Raw genomic sequence first — 13,010 nt, 5'->3', positions numbered from 1 at the left:
ACATGTTGCAGCATGTGCAGAAACATAGCATACTCCTCGGGCTGTGCTTGTTTGCTTTCATTTGGATCCCAACCCATTCTGGGCCCATTAAACTAATCACCCCACAAATTCTGAACTGTCATCTCATTGTGTAGCTGTCCCATGGCTGATTGAAAAACCTGTTCCCACCCAACTTCCTTGGAAAAAGCCCATGAACTGCAGCCCATTTGCAAATGTGTGCATCCATAAATCAAAAGTGACAGCAGAGACATGGCTCTTCTGGGCAAGGGGATGGCAGAGGGAGGAACCCAGTCCTTCTACTCTCTACTTCCCAAATGATCCCCCTGATGCAATATAGGCAGCTTTGTCTGACATATTCTGAAGGGTAGGTCATCTCCAACCTCCTTGGTAGATCATTCTTGAAGTCGGTGAACCTTTCACTCCTCTTATTTTCCAAAGCCCCTTCTTGTGTGTTTCTGTGAGTCTAGTCATCCTCCACTGAGCCAAGCGAAAGAATCTGGCTCTCCTGGATGTTTACAGGTATTTCCTCTTTAGTTGTCACTTGCCCAAGCATAGCACATGGCATTCTCTAATTTTTCTTCATTAATCAGTCCCCAAATTCCTTCACACTTGCTCCTCAAACCAACATATTTCTGGAGCTGAAAATGCTTAGAAGAATATAACCTTCCAGCTGCAACCACCAAAATGTGGGGGGTTAGCAAAAACGTGGGGGATTAGCATGTTTTTGCCTTACTCCTCGGCCATATGTTTTCACAGGTTCATTCCCAGGAGCATTCTGTGCAGGTGTTTGCTTCTCTGCAAACACAGTTAATTTCATTTGTATATTTTTCTAATCGAGTCTCTTTTTTTTGAGATATATGTTTTTATGTAGACCATTTTTAAAGTCTTTATTGAATTTGTTACACTCCTACTTCTGTTTTAGGTTTTGATTTTTTGGCCTCAACACATATGGGATCTTAGCTCCCTGACCAGGGAGCAAACCTGCACCCCCAGTATTGGAAGACGAAGTCTTAACCCTTGAGCCACTAAGGAAGTCCCCCCTAATTTGAGTCTAAAGGCATCAGAAATTAAAATATATATTGATGATAGCCAGTGTTTGGTGAGGGTGTAGAGAAGTAGGCATTTTGTCACACATGACTGAGAATTCTAATTGATACACCTTTTTGAAAGCCATTTTCACAATAGCTTTGAAAATCAAAAACACACCCTTCAGCCAGAAATTCAACTTTCCAGAATCTAAACAATGCCTATAACCTATCATTGTAACATTGTTTCAAAACATTGAAAATAACTCAAATATCCATCAGTTGGAAATGTTTACAGCAGTGAATTAAATGCATTTTGGTATTCTGGTACACAGATATAGTGGAAGACCAAGCCACAGCTTTTAAAAAGGAAACCACGATCTATATGTACTGATTTCCATGTATATCTACATGGAAAAAAATGCTGAAGAAAGATCATCAAGTGCAAAAACTGATTGCATGATACTGTATATGATATGCGGCGTGCCAGCTGCTTCAGATGTGTCTGACTCTTTGTGACCCTATGGACTGTAGCCCATCAGGCTCCTCTGTCCATGGGATTCCCCAGGCAAGAATACTGAAGTGGGTTGCTCTGTGCTCCTCGAGGGGATCGTCCCAACCCAGGGATCAAACTCGTGTCTCTATGTCTCCTGCATTGCAGGTGGATTCTTTACCCACTGAGCTACCTGGTAAGCCCATATATGATATGAGACCATTTCTATAAACTTTATTCTAGCCATTTACAGGACAAAATCTGGAAGGATTCACATAAGTCTATTTATGGTGCTTTTTTCTTCAGAGGTTAGGAACTTTCTAAAATACACATTTGTTTTAGTTGTTGGGATTTTTCTTATTTTCAACATGCTGTGTATTTTAAGAGACCTATGAAATTATTTTTTGTCATGCTCTTGATCTAGAAAGATGACTTTTTAATGGCACTCTTTATTGCCCCTGTCATGTGTTGATTCCAGAATTCCCCATCTTCCCCCACAGTTCACAATGGCAATTCTGTCTTTTCAGGGTTTAGTTACTTTGGCACATAAGGTTTTCTTAAGACTGTTTCTAAGTTTTAACCTGTATCTCTAGGCCCTTTAAACCAACTTTTCTTTCATTTTTGTTTCACATGTTCTAGTCTTTATAGATTATTTCATTTGTGTGGTGGTCTTACCTATTTCTGTAAGGTTTTGATAGTTTTCTAAGCATCTATATCTTTTTTCTCTTTCCCATCCCTCTTTAATGAGCATACCTGCTTGTCAACTTGCTTAGAATTGCTCGTTAACATTTATTTCACAGAATTTTTAAGAGAGCCAAGGGAATGGGGCTTAGCCTTTGAGAAGCCCTGATCTCTTTTCTTTTGTCTTCACCCTTAGCTCCTCTTGGACAAATACTGTTCATGCTGCATGTGTTATTATAGGAATTATTTTTTATTGGGCCTTTTCACTTGTGCTTAATTTTCAAGGTGGTGATTTATTTAGAGAGCATGTTCAAAAAGAGAAACCACCTAGCACTTATTTCTCATACATGTTAATTTTTGTACAAGCAATATGAATATAAAATTAGGAAATACAGGTGGACAAAAGAGAAAATTAGAAATCCCCTGTGTTTTCACTATCATGTGTAGCAACTGTTAACAATTAGATTTATAGTCTTATAAATAAAACATTTCTATGTATATAATTGATTTGGCCACCTGATGCGAAGAACCAACTCATTGGAAAAGACCCTGATGCTGGGAAAGATTGAGGGCAGAAGGAAAAGGGGATGACAGAGGATGCGATGGTTGGATGGCATCACCGACGCAGTGGACATGAGTTTGAGTAGGCTCCAGGAGTTGGTGATGGAGAGGGAAGCCTGGCGTGCTACAGTCCATGGGGTCTCAAAGAGTCAGACATGACTGAGCGACTGAACTGAACTGAGTTGATGTATATAATTACTTATCTTTTTCTTAAACTGGGATATTTATTAAATTATTCTATGACCTTATTTGTTGAGTACATAACATAGCATGAATATTTTTCTGTGTCATTAAGGAAAGATAACAATGCGAGCAAAGATAGAGTTTACTACATGCCAGACAAACCATCCTATCTTCACAACATGCTGTATGTTGGATAGTATTATTACTCTCATCCTATAGACTGAAAAACTAAAGGACAGAGAGATGAGATAACTTGTTTAAGGTCACACAGCTAGTAAGTAACAGAGTTAGGGTTTTGAACCTTGTCTAGCTCTAGAGACCATGCTGTGGACCACAGACCTCTGACCAGCGCCATCATTTCATGGCTCTGGCATGTGGTAATTTATTTTACCACTCCTTTCTGGGTTATTAGATTCACTGTTGTACACAAAGCAGCAGGGAACACTTTGTTCATATATTCATGTTTGCACACATGTTCAGTTTCTACCTTAGGCTGAATTCACATGAATAGAATTGCTGAGTACAAAAGGCTACACATTTTTTAAAGTTGGATACCTATTAGTCAGAGTTTTTAAGCAATTTGTTTTCTAAGCCTCTCTGACCTTTTGAAAAATGTATAACTTTTGAAAAATTTAACTGTCCATCTGGGTTCAATGATAGTTTTTTTCTTAGAACAAGGAATTGTTTTTTGGTTCTGCTTCCTCCCTTCTGCATTATATCTATTTCTCTAAAATGTTTAATAAAATGGTACTCTTCCTCAGAACATAATGCCTTTTGTTTTCAGTACTTCCTGTATCTTGCATCTCCTGGATTTAACTATTAGATGTGTGCTCAGTTGCTTCAGTCATGTCTGACTCTTTGAGACTCTATGGACTGTAGCCTTCCAGGCTCCTCTGTCCATGGGATTCTCCAGGCAAGAATATTGGAGTGGGTTGCCATCTCCATCTCCAGGGGATCTTCCCAACCCAGGGATTGAACCTGGGACTCCTGCATTGCAGGCGGATTTCTTACTGACTGAGCCACAAGGGAAGCCCTATTAGATGGGGTATGTGTATTGATGGAATAATGTCCACAGTTGACTTGATATCGATTTTCTTTTTATTGTTTTTTAATTTTATTTTATATTGGAGTATAGTTGATTTACAATGTTGTGTTAGTTTCACATGTACAGCAAAGTGATTTAGTTATACACATACATATATATAAGCTTCACAAGAATTGTAGGATCAAATCTGTAATATAATATACATGTATCCATTCTTTTCCAGGTTCTTTTCCCAATTGGTTATTACAGAGTACTGAGTAGAGTTCTCTGTCCTATACAGTAGGTTCTTGCCAGTTATCTATTTTATGTACAGTAGTATGTATATTAATTCATACTATGTATGTTAATTCCAATATCCTAAAATTCATCCCTCCCCCCTCACCTTTCTCTTTTGATAACCATAAGTTTGTTTTCTAAGTAAGTCTGTGAGTCTGTTTCTGTTTTGTAAATAAGTTCATTTGTATCATTTTAATAGATTCCACACGTAAGTGATATCATATGATATTTGTCTTTTTCTGTCTGACTCATATGACTGCTTTTCTTTCTATTTCATTTTTTTTTCTTCCGAGATTCACAAGAATTGCAGGATCAAGTCTGTTATATAATTTTTTTTTTCCTTGCTGTCAGTTTATGTAAATTAGGGTGGATTTCCTGGCAGGAATGACAGTGTATTAGAGGCTGGAGGGCAGCGCTCCCTGCTCTAATCCCACCTCTTCCTCTCCCTTATTTTATGACCTTGAGAAAAGCCACTTCATCATTCTCATTTCATTTTCCTCATTTGCCAAATGAGGAAGATGAACTCAGTGACCTAGAAAACCTATTCCAGTTTTTTAAAAAATATATGGTATCAGGCTATTTAAGAATATGGCAGATTAAAAAAAAAAATACTGTGTGAAGTTGGGGCAAATGTAATGTTGGTGGGACAGTGTTGAAAACAGCTAAAGATTTGTTTCAACACATTAAAAATATTTTGTGCCTTGTTGCTTGACGAAAACCTCTTAACAGTGCACTTTAGTGGCTTGTGAAATGAATCTCTAAGACCAAGGTAATTACAGTTGCTCCACTGAAGCATGACAAATGGCCTCTCACTTTGGATTCTTTTATGAGAAAGAAAAGCCTTCCATGACAACCGCACTGGAGCTTAATTACAGCCTCCAGATCTGGGGGCAAGAATACAGATAGTTACTGACTGTAGCCAAGGGAGAGGAGACATGAGCCTGAGTTTACCTGGGAAGAATCAGGACAGGATGATGTAACCATGACAACAAAATAGCATTAGTGGGGCTTCATGGAGAACTTGCTGTTTACCAGGCTCTGTCCCAAGAACTTTATATATATTATCTCATTTAATTGTCACAATAACCACAAGCAATCAGTTATAAGGTAGGTACATTTATTTTTTTGGTTTAATAAAGATGAGTATTGGAGGCTCTTAGAAGAAGTTGGTTTAAAACTCAACATTCAGAAAACTAAGATCATGGCATCTGGTCCCATCACTTCATGGCAAATAGATGGGGAAACAGTAGAAACAATGACAGATTTTATTGTTTTAGGCTCCAAAATCACTGCAGATGGTGACTGCAGCCATGAAATTTAAAGATGCTTGCTCCTTGGAAGAAAAGTTATGACCAACCTAGACAGCATATTAAAAAGCAGAGACCAACAAAGGTCCATCTAGTCAAAGCTATGGTTTTTCCAGTAGTCATGTATGGATGTGAGAGTTGGAGTATAGAGAAAACTGAGCACCAAAGAATTGATGCTTTTGAATTGTGGTATTGGAGAAGACTCATGAGAGTCACTTGGACTGCAAGGAGATCTAACCAATCCATCCTAAAGGAGATCAGTCCTGAATATTCATTGGAAGGACTGATGCTGAAGCTGAAACTCCAATGCTTTGGCCACCTAATGCAAAGAACTGACTCATTTGAAAAGACCCTGATGCTGGGAAAAATTGAAGGTGGGAGGAGAAGGGGACGACAGAGGATGAGATGGTTGGATGTCATCACTGACTCGATGGACATGAGTTTGAGTAAACTCTGGGAGTTAGTGATGGACAGGGAGGCCTGGCGTGCTGCAGTCCATGGGGTCTCAAAGAGTTGGAAACAACTGAGCGACTGAACTGAACTGAAAAGAAGTCGAATAACCTGCTTCATGTCATTCAGGCAGTAGTTGTCAGAGGTACAGTCTGAGCCCTGAGAATTCATTCATTTATTTAGCATATTCTTTTTGAATGTCCATTATATGCCACGCAACCTTCTTAAGGGTCAGTGAGGCCTAAGTGAATGAGGCAAAATTCCTGCTTGTGTGGTGTTTAGCTAATACTGGGATGAGACCAGTAATAACAAGCCAACAAATCAATAAATAATTTCTGATGGTAATAAGTGCTATGCAGGAAAGTGGGGGGTGGGAGAAGGCTGTTTACGTAAGATTGGCAAAGATAACCTCTGGGAGGTGAAATTTTAGTTGAACCCCACGTGATAGAGCAAGTCAGCCATGCAAAAGTCTGTTAGAGGAGAATTTTTACTTGGAGGGCCCACAGGAGCAAAGGCCAGGGGCCTTGCCTTGGCTTGGCTTGTTCTGGGAAAAGAGAGACCAGTATGGTTGGATAATACGTGAAAAGCAGGGAAATGCCAGGAGTGGAGTGAAGAGGAGGGCAGGACTGGAGCCCACAGTATAATGTTTGTATGTATACGTGCTCACTCAGTCGTGACAGACTCTTTGTGACTCTATGGACTGTATAGCTGCCAGGTTCCTCTGTCCATGGAATTCTCCCAGCAAGAATACTGAAGTAGGTTGCCATGCCCTCCTCCAGGGGATCTTCCTGACCCAGGGATCGAACCCACATCTCCTGTATCTTTTGCATTGCATGCAGATTCTTAACAGCTAAGCCATCATGGAAACCCATAATGTTTGTATTTTATTCCAAATGCAGACGAGAGACAAAGGAGGATTTTTAAACAAGGCAGCATTATGATCTCCAGTCTCTATGGACAGCTTTCTTCACCTCTGTGTGACATTGCCAACGAGGAGCGATCCAAAATAGATAAAGTATTTATGTGTAGGGAAGCCTAAATGCAAGTTTAAAGGTTAGGAACCAATATTTCAGATGAAAATTCTAGGTTTTTCACAGAGCAAGACTGAAATGAGCAGTGAGAGGCCATTTAATCCACACTTCTGACTTCAGATAAGAAGTCCGTTAGGAGATCCAAGTTGAGCATCTGAAACCTGAATTAAGGAGACTACTTATTTTGAGGGGAACTTCCCTCAGCACGTAGAAAGATACACTTTTCAGTTCTGAATATTCTTGATCACTTCTTGGTCTGGGGGTTCTACTTAGCTTATAGAGTAAATCTCATCTAAAATAATAAAGACATCTTTGGGTAGATGACATCTCAGAAATTCCTACTACTATGCAGTCTGGTGTATGTGTGTGTGTATGTTGGTTCTATATCTTTGAAAAAGATTTTTGAAGGTGTCATCAGTGTTTTAACATACAAGACCTGGCTTTTCTGGTGAGGTAGTATTGTATGGATGGTTCTAGAATTTTGTTGTAAACTCAGCAATATGATTTATTTTATTTCAGTGTTCTCTATAAACGAACACCATATTAATCCATAAAATTTGGTCTGTGTTACATATAGGATGGGCTTCCCAGGTGGCTCAGTGGTAAAGAATCCACCTGCAATGCAGAAGACATGGGTTCGATCCCTGGGTCTACAAGATTCACTGGAGAAGAAAATGACAACCCACTCCAGTATTCTTGCCTGAAAAATCCCATGAACAGAGGAGCCAGGAGGGTTACAGTCCATGGGGTCTCGAAAGAGTCAGATACGACTTAGCGACTAAGCAACAACAACATATAGGATGAAATTAATTGCTTATTTAGGTTAAAAGCTCACTAATACATTGTCCACTTTGACAAAAATATTAAGAGTTTCACATTTTTTAGCAAACGAAGTTTGAATAACAACATAAACCATTACTAATACACTGTTTTGTGTGTGTGCCTATGTGGCTGATTATCCATAGAGAGGTTCCTGACTAGGTAAGCCTAACTATCCAGATGTTTTTGTATGAAATTGTCTTAGGAGGCATTTAGTTGCCTCTGTGATAGGATGGGCCCCAGAGAGTAAGTAATTAATTGTGAAAGAATTTCATTTAAGCTACACAACTATGATTGAGTAAGATTTGGGGGAATTTCACCACTCCAGTTTCTTTTTATGTATAGTAAGCATATTTGTTTCTCAGGAGGGGAAAAATTCTCAAACTGTCTTATTGCATGAGATTAGAAAATTTCTATTCCTTTGCATAAAATTTTAGTATATGACAGCAACAGAAAGACAAGGGCACATTAGGCTGGGTGAGTGATGCCATACACGTGCAAGATGACAAAAACAGTTTCCTTGTTGAAAAGTGCTGAACTAAAAGAACTCTTAAAATTCAGTTCCCCAGCTCAATATTCTGTGAGTCAGGGAATGGATTTTTCCCTCTGGCTTTTTAAGCTGGAGTATGTTTTACCAAGACCTTAACTATGAGCTCAGGAGGACTCTAACTCTGTCAGAATTATAAAATCAGCTGTCAGCATTGGGATTGTTGAGCTGATTGAGCAAGCAGATTTTCTCCCATTGTCTGCTTTCTAGTTTGATGAATAACAGTTTCGTCCTCTCCGTTTTGTTGCAACTCTTTCACTCTGACACTTCTGATTGCTGAGAGGTTTTCTGGAAATTTCCTAAGTCACACACTGGAGTAAATTCAAGGACATGATGAGATTCCAATTGAATCATCGGTGTCTCTGCTGTCAGGCCTAGTATTTTAGGAGTTCAGGTGGCTGAGTGGTACAACTTCCCAGATTTAATATTACATACTTGCCACTGTGCATCTTGCCTTCAAGTCTAAATAAATGGGCTAAAGGTCTGATTGGAATCTGTGAGATAAATTATATGTTTATTATGCCAAGTTAAGTAAATACTGTTTGAAAGGATTACTGGAGGGTACAATCAAGTTAATTGCTTTAAAATCTTTTTTGATTTACTGGGCTCTATGAAAATGGTTAAGCAATTGATTCGGTCATGGTAAGTGATCTGGACAAAGCGGTGTTGGGTCCACAAGGGTCACCTTTCCCAATTCCTCCCTCTAGCCTGGAACTGTCCCGTAAATGAGCTGAGAGGACCCTTGGGACTGGAAGGCAAGGACCGCTGACAGAGTATTGTTCCCCCAGAGAAGACACATGTTGACAGTTTGACATTCAAGCTGACGGACTGATTTCTTTCTTTTTATTCTAGATGCTGAAGAATACCAGCCTCCAATATGGAAATCATACTGTGAGTATCTAAAATGAAAATCTCCTCAGAAGTCTTTAGCAGGCCTGCCTTTTGAACAAATTTTTGCTGTTGATTTAGTGCATACACAAACTCCCTCATCACAGCCCTGCAAATCCAAATTTCTTTTTCTACTAAGGAGATATATTGGTCAGAGAAAATAGAAAGAGCCCTCTCCCCTGGCCCGGACCCATGAGAGCCAGTTGCCATGACTCACTTAGGAATACTTAAGGAAAAAAAAAAAAAAGATGGCTATTCTGACTCTCTGACTTTCTTCAGGGTGCTCCTTGTCTCCCTTCCTTTCCTCTTGCCTTCCATCCTTCTTTCCTTTCTTCCTTTTTTTCCCACAGCTGGTCATCAAGGGTAGGTATGTTGACTTCCATGAATTATGTTCTTGACTGTTTATCCTATAGCTTAATATCGTATGACATTTACCACCAAAAAATTAACAGATAGGGAAGAATAATGTTTGGTCACTAAGGGTGACTCCTTAGAAACAGGGTTCATTATCTGATCATCAGTCATCGATCTGACTTCCCTCATGAAGGCAGGCACTTGTCATCACCTCAAGCTCATTTTCTCATTCCTTAGTATCACCCGCCTAAGTAATTCTCCAGTGAGAAAGGGGAGGGGTGTGGTGTGGGAGACCCCGGGAGAATAGGCTCTTGTTCAAGCTTTGCTTCTAGACAATAGTGATAAGGATAATTATTTCTGTCATTATTGATGTTGCCCTTGTTTCTGCTGTCCATTGAGACCTGCCATGTACCAGCTACCATGCTAGCTCTGTGCCTGAATTCCCAAATCCCATCTTAGCCCTCAGCAACAGGTACCACTCTTATCCCCATTTCATACACAAAGGAACCACAGATCAAGGAGGTTCAGTAATTTGACAAAGGTTTTACAGGAAGCATTAGAGTGTCATTCAGAGTGGAACCCAGAAGCAAACCTGACTCGCAGCCTGCAAGTTTTCACTATTGTTTTCTTTCTATTTAAAATTGTATACATAAGTACGTAAAGAAGTATATACATATACAGACACACACATATGCATACATACATACATACACATATGCACACATACATACATAAAAGAGCAAAACTGTATGTATGTATGTATCTGTAATAAAAGCAAAACAAAGCTACATAAAAGACAAACATTAGAGAAATACATGAAGCTGAGAGTAAAAATTTCCCATAAACCATGTACCATCCCCACCCCATATCCCACTCCTCCCTTCCAGTCGCTGACCACTGTCCATTTTGGAAAGTACATCCTTCCAAGTGTTTAAAATACACATGCCTGATATTAGGGCATTTTTGTGGTTGGTCCCTTCTGTGAAAAATGGGTTTATGCTGTACCTGGTGTCCTTCAACTTGCTTGTTTCACTTCACAAATACCTTGTTTTGATCTTCCCACGTCAGCATATAGAGAGGCACCTCGTTCTTTATTACATGAGTCTGTTCTTCCATCTGTGAAATAAACGGGTTGTGCTGGGTCTCTAAGGGCCCTTCCAATCTAATGTTCTGCATTCTGATCTTCTATTTTAAAAGGCAGTGCTAATGACTAAGTAATTGGATGTTTTTGTTTGTTTGTTTCCTAATGGAGTGTGAAGTGCTCTGACAGTAAATCAACAAAATATCTGTAGTGAGAGGCATTGGGAGGGTCGCATGACTTACTGTTCCTTGCTCACCTTCTTGCACACAGCCTTGCATACGTTAACTACCCAATAAATATTTGTTGAGTGAATGCCACCACAGAGAGCTTTACTGAAGCGAGAAGATAGCACTGGCTCAGAGTCATTTCGCTTTTCCAAGAGACCTTGGGACACCCAATGTACCTCCTAAAAGCACTTTTATGTTCTAAGGAAGCCCAGAAAAGGTGCTATTTATTACATGTTCATACTATCAATTTTACCAGAGTGTATTGGTTTTGATTTTTTGGATCTAACCAAGTTTTGTGTGTGTGTGTGTGTGTATACTTTGCTCTAGAATCATAAAACTTTAGATATACAGAAGGGACAGTTGAGGCCATTTAATACAAACCTAATGACGTATATGAAGTTCCTCTTTATTATACTCAGCTAATAGTCATCCAGGCTCCATTTGAGAGTCTCCAGTGATTCAGACGGAGAAGGAAATGGCAGCCCACTCCAGTACTCTTGCCTGGAAAATCTCATGGATGGAGGAGCCTGGTGGGCTGCAGTCCATGGGGTTGCTAAGGGTCAGACACGACTGAGCGACTTCACTTTCACTTTTCACTTTCACTCATTGGAGATGGCAACCCGCTTCAGTGTTCTTGCCTGGAGAATCCCAGGGATGGGGGAGCCTGGTGGGCTGCCGTCTATGGGGTCACGCAGAGTCGGACACGACTGAAGCGACTTAGCAGCAGCAGCCGCAGCAGCAGTGATTCAGAACTGCACCCTGCAGTTCTGAGGGGAGGATGCCATCAGCAGGGCCATCCACAACATCAAAAACACAGGTACTACTGAGAAATAATTCTATTTGGTTGTCCTGAATCCACTAATTCTTTGAGTTTTGGTGTTGGACTACTTATAAGCTCATCTAACACTCATTGCCAACTCATGCTACTCCTTCTTATTGTCAAGTTTATCATCTACTCATTTGATCTTTTAGCAAACATACATTATAAGCATTAGGAGAAGCACTAGGAATCAACAGTAGATAAAAATGTGGTCCATGCTTTCCTCCAATTTACAGTCTAGAAAGAAAGACAGATGTAAACCAATTAATATGCAAATGGACTGAAGCAACAATATACTACTCCTCTCCCTCCTGGGATTACAGAAGACTTTCTAGAAGAGGATAAATTTGCATGTAGGTCTTAAAAGATAAATAAGAAGAAATTGAGGGCCTTGCAAAACTTCATGAGGTCCATGTTAATATACAACTATGCTAAAACAATAGCATTTTCCATATCTGAAAATCCAATAAATCTATCAGAATATGAAATTTGTTTGGTTTTAAATAATCTATTGGTAAACACCAAGTGTTTCTCTTTGGAATACTCACAAACCATCCTTTGAGAGATTAATTTTAGGTGTTGATTCAAACTCATTAACATATCGTTTATGGAATCTGTAATTTTCCATCACACACTTAATTTTTCAACTCCAGTGGTTATTTGGTACTTTGAAATTTCTCATACATTTGCTGGATGCTGTTCATTTTTGCCATATTATAGGACTTGATTTAAAAATTGATTGTTTACAGTGATTATAGAAGTATATAGGTGTGTCTTTTTCTTTCATCCATCACCTATTGTTGGTTTTAATATTGACTTCATTGATACTAGATTCTTATTATGAAGCTTTTGTCCCAATTATAACATTATTCCTAAAGGCAAATGAATCTACTTCATAATGATCCACATTAAGAAGCTGTTTTTAAGTTTTAATGCCAATTGCAATGCTCTTTCATACAGATAACAGAATATTCTGCTTAAACACATTGATTGACATAAGCAAAAAGTTGAGAGGCACTGGCTTCAGGTGTGACTTGGTCCAGCAACTCAAATGACATTATTGGAGCCCAGTGCGTATGTCTTCCTTTCTTGGTTCTGCTTTCCTAGGTTTAGCTCCACACTTAGTAGGCTTTTCTCTTATAAACCCCAGAGAGTTACCAATAGCACTTGAGCTACCACATTCTCATCCAAAAGCAACTAGCAAAGAGATAGTCTACTTCAA

The 13,010-nt window shown here is 39.3% G+C and overlaps 1 protein-coding gene across 2 annotated transcripts in view; it reads left to right on the top strand.

Annotated features, from left to right (window-relative positions):
• The window catches only part of CHN2 (chimerin 2), a 331,489-nt gene that overhangs the window by 151,242 nt on the left and 167,237 nt on the right, over positions 1–13,010 (top strand). For both annotated transcript variants that reach the window (XM_081534849.1, XM_081534848.1), the window contains exon 2: positions 9,271–9,309. In XM_081534849.1, the coding sequence (XP_081390975.1) occupies positions 9,271–9,309 (39 nt within the window). The remainder of the gene's footprint in view (positions 1–9,270; positions 9,310–13,010) is intronic.

The sequence above is a fragment of the Giraffa tippelskirchi genome, chromosome 10 (assembly GCF_054371585.1).
Source record: "Giraffa tippelskirchi isolate mGirTip1 chromosome 10, T2T-mGirTip1v1.2.pri, whole genome shotgun sequence".
NCBI classification, from domain to species: domain Eukaryota; kingdom Metazoa; phylum Chordata; class Mammalia; order Artiodactyla; family Giraffidae; genus Giraffa; species Giraffa tippelskirchi.
The sequence above is the reverse complement of the archived record's forward strand: the minus strand, read 5'-3'. Positions and strand labels throughout refer to the sequence as shown.